The 9,889-nt window shown below is 28.6% G+C and overlaps 1 protein-coding gene across 4 annotated transcripts in view; it reads right to left on the bottom strand.

Moving 5' to 3' along the window:
- The window catches only part of LOC117182353 (angiomotin-like protein 1), a 36,085-nt gene that overhangs the window by 3,047 nt on the left and 23,149 nt on the right, over positions 1–9,889 (bottom strand). For all 4 annotated transcript variants that reach the window (XM_033375528.1, XM_033375529.1, XM_033375531.1 and 1 more), the window contains exons 8-11: positions 7,929–8,257; positions 5,369–5,503; positions 5,088–5,269; positions 1,845–1,999 (exon numbers count right to left, since the gene is read on the bottom strand). In XM_033375528.1, coding sequence (XP_033231419.1) covers positions 1,845–1,999; positions 5,088–5,269; positions 5,369–5,503; positions 7,929–8,257 — 801 coding nt within the window. The remainder of the gene's footprint in view (positions 1–1,844; positions 2,000–5,087; positions 5,270–5,368; positions 5,504–7,928; positions 8,258–9,889) is intronic.

The raw sequence follows: 9,889 nt of genomic DNA, 5'->3' as shown, positions 1-9,889 counted from the left end.
GGGGTGGCTGGGGGGTGGAGGGTAGTCCGTTTAGCGTGCAATCGACTCGGGATACTTATAAGATACTACCATGATTTTTTCAGATTTTTTAGTCCAAAAATACATTAGGCCAAAAACCGGCTTTACCGACCCTCCCCCTTTGTTCATTTTAAATTAATTATGTTTTAAATAAAAGTATACTATTTCATTTTTGGTTCAAAATGTACCTTTTTTAGTTGATAATTCATCTCTTTTCATAGAAATTCGTATTTTTGGTTTAAAAATTCATTTTTCTAAAAAACTATATGGTTCAATTCAACAGTTTTTTTATTAAAAATTCAAATCTTTTTTGATTAAAATTGCAAATATTACATTTTTTGTTAAGAAGTCATATTTTTGATTGAGAATTCTAATACTCGGTTGAAATTCTTTTCTTCTGTTTAAAATTTTAACATTTTAGATGAAAATTCATCTACTTGGTTCAAAATTGAATTATTATGCTAAAAATTCATTTTTTTATTTACAATTTTTTACTTAACAGAAGATACATAATTTTAATTGAAAATTCATCTCTTCGGTTTATAATTGAAATATTAGGTTAAAAATTAATCATTTTTTCCTTTATGCAATTAATTTGTTTAAGGGAAAGTGAAAATGTTCAATATTTTTATTTTAAAAAGTAGATTTATTAGTTAAGCATTTACTTATTTGGTTGAAAATTCATATATTTTGTTGAATATATTGCCCATATCAATTTTATGAAAAGAAGGAAGTTCCCTATTTTTGTATTTTAAAAAAATCCTTATTTTCTCTGTTTTAGAGCATTTCTACTGTGCAGTCTATTATCCATAAAGTCGAAAAATGTTTTTTTTTCTGCTACTTTTAAATGAATGAAGTGGGTTCGAGACATTTTAGGCCTTGCTTAATTTGATAAACGAATTACTTGAAATCTCTTGAACTCTTTTGCCATCTTCAAAAATGGTTTCTTTTGATTCTAGTGCATTTTTTCTAAATTAGCAATAATAAAAAAAACACCTCTGATCAATTCCTGTTAATGCATTTTAGGATTTGAAGCTAAAAATGATTTTTTTTCAAATCAGAGATTTTTCTGGACCACCTTTATAAGGAAGGAAATTAGTTGGATCACTCGGCAAAAATGATGTTAACAACGTCAAATCAAATTCGTTATATCAACTCCGTTACTGGTTATATTTTGTCAAACCATCAACATAACATGAATCAGTCGCTTAATGATTATGAAACTGCACGAATTATATTACTAAAGTCGGTAACATTTGACGCTTCATTAAAAGTGACTTTTGAAAGAAAAGGGGAAAATTGAATTCAAACTCTATATCAATCAATCTCAATTACTTTGGGATTTAATCAAGAAAAACTGCCACACAAACATTATGATATTGCGATTCATTGGAAAATATCATAATACGTTTTAGGAAGACGTTCGAGAGCAGATAGGAAAGCCGAAAACTTGAGAATGATAAAAATAGAAAGCAAGGGCTCTATCTGCTCTCGAGTGGATTTTTGTTGTTGCTGTTCAACGCTAATTCTTCAAACACAATACAAACACATGAATACCTTGGAGTGTGTGTTCTGTAATTTTTTCGTGACCTGCTTCGGCTACAATTACACGTGGCACGAAGAGATATGGTAAAAGTACTGGCTTATTTTTAAATTATATACTGATAAGATACTTATCCGAGTTTAGGGTAAAGAGAAAGATCTACTAGTTCAAATGAAAATTTGAAAATAAATAAAGTGATTTTCGATGCCAACTTCGGTAGGCTGGGAAGAGGTGAAGATCGACACGATAATACAGAGCACTACACTGTGGAGATTCTGCCTACCTTGCTGAGGAGTTGAGAATCTAGCTCCTTCAGTTGATCGTCAAGGCTCTTGTTCGTTTGCTCAAAGCTTCCTTGCTTCCGATATTTATAGCTGTCGGTCACTCCATAAGATCCTGTGCTCCCGTACCCACTCCCACCTCCCAACACACTACTCACTGCAATCAAAACAAATTTCACTTCAGAATCATTCCTTCTCATTCAATTCTCGCGAGTCGTCTTTCAATTCTTTCATCCACTCACTTAATCCATCCATCCATCCCTCCCTCTCTCCCTCCCGACCTAAAATCTCTAACGCGTCTTCCTTCCAACTTTCCTTACCTTTCTCTCCTACATACTTTATAATATACTTGGAAATTGGAAACGGGACTCCACATACACCCGAAACTTTATCAAATACTTTGAAATTTGAAACAGGCTCCATATAATTTTAAACTGGAAATGAGGCTCCACATACTTTTAAATTGGAAACGGTGCTCCACATAATTCTTAATTGGTACCGGGGCTCCATATAATTCTTGATTGGAAACAGGGCTCTATACACCCGGAACTGTATAAAATATTTCGAAATTGGAAACGGGCTCCACATAATTTTAAATTGAAAAAAGGGGCTTTACCTCATTTTTAATTGGAAACGGAACTCCATACGAACGAAATTTTATAAGATACTTCAAAAATTTTTAACGGGCTCCACATATTTTTAAATTGGAAAAGGGGCTACACATAGTTTTAAATTGGAAACGGTGCTCCATACACCCGGAACTGTATAAAATATTTCGAAATTGGAAACGGGGCTCAACAAAGTTATATATTGGAAACGGGGCTCCACATAGTTATATATTAGAAACGGGGCTCCACATAATTTTAAATTGAAAAAGAGGCTCCACATAATTTTTAATTGGAAACGGAACTCCATACAACTGAAAGTTTATAAGATATTTCAAAATTGGAAACGAGCTCCACATATTTTTAAATTGGAAAAGGGGCTTCACATATTTTTAAATAGGAAAAGGGGCTCCACATATTTTTAAATTAAAAAAGGGGCTCCACATATTTTTAAATTGGAAAACGGGCTCCATACAACCGAAACTTTATAAAATATTTCGAAATTGGGAACCAAAGAGATAATTTTCAATATGACAAAAAAAAAATTTTAACAAAATATTTAACGTTTCAACTGGAATATTTAAATTTGCAGTAAAAAAATGTTTCAGTCAAATGAAAAACGAATTTTTAACAAAAAGGCACATTTTTCAACAAAAGAGATGATTTTTCAATTAAATTGTTGAATCTTAAAAAAAAATAATTCATTTTTAGCAAAAGACTGTAACTTTTATTTCTCTTTTGACTGAGAAATTTTATTTGATTAAAAATTCAACACTTTTGATGAACAAACACCTTTTCGGTTTGAAAACTTACCTATTTCTGTCGAAATTTCACATTTTTTAGTAAAAAAATGCAACTGTCTGATTAAAAACTTATCTCTTTCGGTCAAGAATTATTTTTTTGTTTAGGACTAACATTTTCTGGTTTGAAAATTCAACTGTGTGGTCAAAAATCTGTATTTGAAAGATGAACTTCTTTTTTAAAGTACTTTTTTTCAAAATAAATTTTTGAAGCGGAAAATTTTACTACATTGTTGAAAATTCAATAAATGGGGTCGTAAATTAAACTTTTTTCATGAAAATTTATATTCTCGGGTTGAAAATGTCACAATTTATTTTAGGAAACTACTATTTGGTACAAAATTAAACTTTTTTGTAGAAAATGCTTTTTTTGAAAATGTAAATTAATTCTCATCAATAAAAATGTAAATATACTATTTTTTGCTAGAATTTTTTCTAGAACTTTTAGAAAATCCTGCAAATTAAAAAAAAAATCCTGAAAATTTGAATTAATAAATAAGAATAAAACTTAATATTTGTAAAAAAAAAATTAAGAGTAATTTTAAGAAATATTTAGAAGTATTAAAAATATTCGAATTTCTTAAGACTCTCAGAAAAATTGAAAATGATTTTTTAATTTTTAAAATATATTGTAACAGAAAGTTTAAGAAGATTTTAATAGATTTCAAAAACTATCGAAAAAGAACCAGGAAGATTTTAAGAATATTTTTTTTCATTTGCAGGATTTTCCAAAAATTGTAGGAAAAATTCGATTAATTTTAAAATGTATCTATAAGTTCTGAAAAAAGGAGATATTTAGAAATATCTCTTAAAATAATTCAAATTTTTTCAGCAAATAATAATTGTTAAATTGTTATTTATATGTCAAAAATTAACAATTTCACTTACAAATTAAACTTTTTTTTTAGATAGAACAATTAAAATTGTTACACAAAAATTTTAAAAGCTATTCGAAATTCTTTTAAATATTTGGTTTCAATTGACTCATCTTAAGTTAAGAATAAAGTATTGCTAATTTAATAAAAACCTTTAATTACGACTATATTATTATGGCGTTGTTTTTAAGTTGAAAATATTTGATAAAGTTTTTAATGGACGTTTACACTTTTTAATAACAAAAAAAAAATAGAAATAATATATTAATAAATTTATTAATTAAATTTAATATAAAAATAATATAAATGAATACCGAAAACTTGGAATTAAAAATATTTGATTCAGAAATCATGAGAATTTTGATATAAAAATAATATTATCGGAATAAATGGCATCTGTTAGAAAATTATGGAGAACACAAAAACATTTAATTTAAATCAAAAAATTTTGAGGTAATTAAATGAGATAAAAAGTATCCTATCTTCTAAGTTGGACCAAATTACACACAGTATGCAAAATTTTATCAAGATTTATTAAATAGTTTCGGAGTTTAGTGACGACAAACATCTCGAAACAGGTTTTTTATATATACAGATATTAAAAGTTGATAGAATACAACTATTTTTTATGAAAAAATTTCAGCTTCAAATGCTTTTAATTTGTAATTCTTTAAATCTTCAAGCCCGCACTTCAATTATTTAAAAAAAAATATATTAAAATCGAAATTGGGCAAATTTTTCTTCGGAAAATTCGTTAAATTCCCGGTCAAGAAATAAGTTTACTGATCCAATCGCCATCCTGAATTTGAATGGTCCCGAATCAGCAATTGAGACCATTTGTAGCGAATTATCGAAAAAGTTCAACAATATTTTAAAGGAAAATTAAAGAAATGGTGGCATTAGGAACAAAAAAAATAGTGAATTTGATGTAATTTTTTTTTGAAAATAGGAAAAAAATGTCTTACCAAGTTCTGGAGTGCTCGTCAGTACTGTGTGGTGATCTGCCGAGGTACTGGAATGAGACGAGTGCGCAGCGGGATAACTACCAACACCACTGCTACAACTACTGTCTTTGTCGTAGGTATGCTTTTGAAGAACGCGTATCATTGCGTCCCTCTCTGCCAGTTTCGACTCTAAATCTTTCATTCTGTCGAAGAAAAATACAAAAATCAAATAAAATCCTAACCGATTCACCTAAAAACAAAATTTTAAAAAATCTCCACTCGGCAATTGTATATTCAAATACCTAGATTCTAAATCGGCGAGTTTCTTTTGTGCGGCATGAACTTCGTCCATATGACGCATCTTTTCCGAGCGCGCTTCTGCAATCATTTTTTCTGCATCTTGACTCGTTTTTTCCAACGCAGCAATCTTCGCATCTCTTTTGAAAAGAAATAAAAAAAAAAAAGACGCAATTTTATTATCGCTATTAACTGAATTTAGAAAAATGATTGTTTTAAAGGAATCTGCATTATCATCAGAGGTAATTGCCATCGAAAACCTTTTTTCCGAAAAAGGACCCACTCTCGACGCTTTGATTTAATTAAATTTTTATATTTTGAGTGAAAAATTCGCCTTTTTGTCTTGATAATTCCACAGTTTGTTTGAAATTTCTTCTTTTTTTTAAATTTTTAATCTTTGTTTTTTTTTTTTTTTACGTATAAAATATTCAGTTTTTCGCTAAGAAATTACCTTTTTGGTTGAAAATTCAACTTTTTCGTTAAACATTCGTCTTTTTAAATAGAAAATTCGTCTTTTTGGATTTTAAATTTATCTTTTGATTGAAAATTAACTTTATCCTTTAAAATAATATTTTTGGGTTGAAAATTCGCCTTTTTTGTTTGGAAATTCCACAATTTGTTTGTAACTTCTCTCCTTTCCTGACTGAAGAAATCTCTCAGTTGCAATTTCGTCTTTTTGGTTTGCATATTCATTTTCTTTTTATAATTTTTTTTTTTAAATTGAAAATTGGAATATTATTTTATTGAAGTATCAAATATTACATTTTTGTTCAGAATTTACATTTTTAGAGTGAAAATTTAACTTTTCGGTTGGAAATTAATTTTTTTTTCAATCAGAAATTAAATTATAAAATTTTTATTTCAAAAATAATCTTTTTTTATGGAAAATTGAACTATTTAGTTGAAAATTCATGTATTATTTTGAAAATTAGTATTTTTTTGGAAGAAAATTAATCTTCTTGGTTTATTTTTTTTTTGGTGTTTGAAATTCGACTATTTTTGTAGAAAATTCATCTTTTTCGTTTAAAATAACCTGCTTATTGATTAAAAATTTAACTTTTTGTTGAAAATTCATCTTTTTGGGTTCAAAATTCTACAATTTGTTTGACTTTTTTTTCTTTCTTAATTGATAAATCTTTCTTTCTTGAAAATTCAATTCTTTTACTGGAAATTGTCGTTTTTGTTTAAAAATTAAACTATTATGCTGAAAATGCCATGTTTATTACTAAATATATTATTATTTATTAAAAATTACTTTAGAAAATTAATTTTAAAAGTAAATTTTTTATTAGGATTTATCATTTGGATTCAAAAATTCATTATTTTAATTAAAAATTCATCTCTGGTTGGAAATGTAACTACTTTGTTCAAAATCAATTTTTTAATATAAAAATTTAACTATTCCAGAATAAAATTGAATTATTTTGAAGAAAATACGTTTATTTGCGATATTTTTTAGTTAAAAATTTAACTATTTGTATTAAAATTTATATACTTTGTGCAAAAATCGTCTTTTTATAGAAAATTAATTTTTATGGTATAAAATTGCACTTTTTCATCCAAATTTCACTTCTCCCACTTAAATATTTATCATTTTAGTTGAAAATTTATCTTTTAGGTTAGAAATAAATTTACTTGGTTAAAGAATTTGAACAATTTTTTTTAAATAATAATTTTATTGTTTGAAATTTCATTATTTCAATTAAAAATTAATTTCTTGTGTTGAAGAATGAGCCATTTAATTGAACGTTTTTTTTCTTTTTTTAACTCAAAATTCAATTGTTAAATTTTTGGTTGAAAAATGATCTTTTTCAGTTGAAAATTCGAATTTTTTAGTAGAAATTAATCTTGTTCGTTCAAAATTCTAAAGTTCAATTATTTTATTTAACTTGAAATTTAATTATTCAAGTTTTCGTTGAAAATAAGACACTTAAACCTGTTGTTTGGAAATTAATCTTTTTGTTTAAAAATTCATCTTTGTTTTTGAAAATTCAGGTATTTCAGTTACATTTTCATCATTTCCGTTGAAAATTTATCTTTTTTTGCTTAAAATTCAACTATTATAAATAATTTTTCTAACTAAAAATTTATCTTTTCCATTTTTGTTGAAAATTTACATTTATCAGTGGAAAATTCAAGTATTTATTTAAAAATTCAGTTATTTAACAACTTTTCGCTCTGTTATGTTAAAGAATGTTTAGAACTAACACGATAAATTAAAATAAATGTTTGGTATTTGAGGCAAATATGAATATTTCTAGTTTTAACCCTCAAAGGGTACACTGGTGCGAATTCGCACCCGAAATTTTTTAATTTTGTTGGCATTTACGCAAAAACAGCTGCAGCGAATTATCCCCAAATATATTAAATATATATGTTACATATGTGTAATATACGCTAGTTGTTTATTATACGTTCAGTATGTTAAATAATTAATATTAACATTGCAAACAAACCAATTCGCACCAGTGTATCGTTTGAGGGTTAATTGACCGTGTAAATTGAAAAAATTGACCGAGAAAAACCGGGAAAAGATTATTCTAAATCTTCAAAATTGAAACATACTTAGGAAGACTGGCAGCGTCTATGGCGGCTTGTCGCAAAGCGCTTTCCTCCAAGTAGCGTTGCTCCCATTTGGCAACGTCTCCCTCAAGCGACATGATTTTCTCATCTCGTTCTCTCAGTCTTCTTTTCAAATCGGCGATCGTCTCGCCATTCACGGAATTCTCGTTTCCATGAGCACCCCCTCCGCCCCCACCTTCTCTTAATTCCCTCTCCAGCTGACCTCTCAACTGCCTTTCCGTCTCTTCGCGTCTGTCGCTTGAAGCTTGAAGAGAAGAGAGTGCTCGTTGCAATTGACCCACTCGCTCCACATAAACTTGCTTTTTGCGGCACTATACAGAAGAATGAGGAATTTCAACTAGGACCTAAACATCTTCTTTCTATTCAGGGCATATCTCGATTTACGTAGTTTAATGAAAATACAGATACGGGAGCTAAAACTAAGCGGAGAATACGAGTAACAATGCGTAGTTTTTAAAGAAAGGAGCATCCAAGTTAGTTTAAATGTCTCCTGTCAGTCTCAATATTGATCCCTTATTGACCAATGGTTCTTTCAAGTTTGAATTTCTCCTGTCAGGCTTAATTTTAACCCATTATTGGCCCATGGTTCTCTTAAATTTAAATTTCTTCGGTCAGTGTTAATGTTGACCCAGTATTGACCAAGCTTCTCACAAATTTATATTTCTCCTGTCAGTCTCAATGTTTACCCATGGTAATCTTATGTTTAATTTTCTCCTGTCAGTCTTAATCTTGACCCATTATTGGACCATGGTTCTCTTAAATTTAAATTTCTTCTGCCAGTCTCAATGTTAACTCATTATAGACCCATGGTACTCTTAAGTTTCATTTTCTCCTGTCAGTCTTAATCTTGACCCATTATTGGCCCATGTTTCTCTTAAATTTAAACTTCTCCTGTCGGTGTCAATGTTGACCCATTACTGACTCAAGTTTCTCTTAAATTTAAATTTCTCCTGCCAGTCTCAATGTTGACTCATTATTGACCCATGGTACTCTTAAGTTTAAATTTTTCCTGTCAGTATCAATGTTGACCCATTATTGATCCAAGTTTCTCCTAAATTTAAATTTCTCCTGCCAGTCTCAATGTTGACCCATTATTGACTCAAGTTTCTCTTAAATTTAAATTTCTCCTGCCAGTCTCAATGTTGACTCATTATTGACCCATGGCACTCTTAAGTTAATTTTCACCTATCAGTATCAATCTTGACCCATTATTGACCCATTATTGACCCATGGTTGCTTTATATATGAATTTCTCCTGTCAGTCTTTAAGTTGACCCATTATTGGCCCACGGTTCTCTTAAATTTAAATTTCGCCTGTCAGTCTCGATGTTGACCCACTAAAGACTAGAACTCTTAAATTCTCGAGAATTTAAGTTTAGGTTATATAACCGAGAATGACAGAATTTAGGAGAATTTAAAAGAATTTAAGAATTTATGATTTTTAATAATATTTTTATTGTGCAGGTTATATCAGCGGTTGAATATAAATTATTTTCTACCTCAGATATATTTAGGAATTCCAGTGTTTCATATAAAAATTTAAAATTTTCAAATGTATTAATTTATTTAAAAAATAAGTTTCTTCTACTTTAAAAGATAACTCTTTAACAAAAGACTGGAATTTTCAGCAAAATAATTGAATTTTTAACATAATAGTTGAATATTCAACCTAAAAAGACATATTGTCAAAAAAAGTGTCATCGTTTATATTTTAATGAAAAAAGAATGAAATTTATACAACAGAAGGAAAGAATTTTAAAACCAAAAAGACGAATTTCCCAACAAATAAAGATTTTTCACTCAAAAAATAAATAAAAGTTTATCTAAATTATTGAACCTTTAACTACTTGGTGGGTACCTATCACCACTACGTAGCGCGTCCTCAGGTTGCGGATAGAGGAAAGGCCCCTGAGGTTAAACACCCCTGAGGTTAACTGCGAATA

This window comes from Belonocnema kinseyi, chromosome 10 (genome assembly GCF_010883055.1).
Source record: "Belonocnema kinseyi isolate 2016_QV_RU_SX_M_011 chromosome 10, B_treatae_v1, whole genome shotgun sequence".
NCBI lineage: Eukaryota > Metazoa > Arthropoda > Insecta > Hymenoptera > Cynipidae > Belonocnema > Belonocnema kinseyi.
This window is presented reverse-complemented; position numbering and strand designations above follow the sequence as displayed.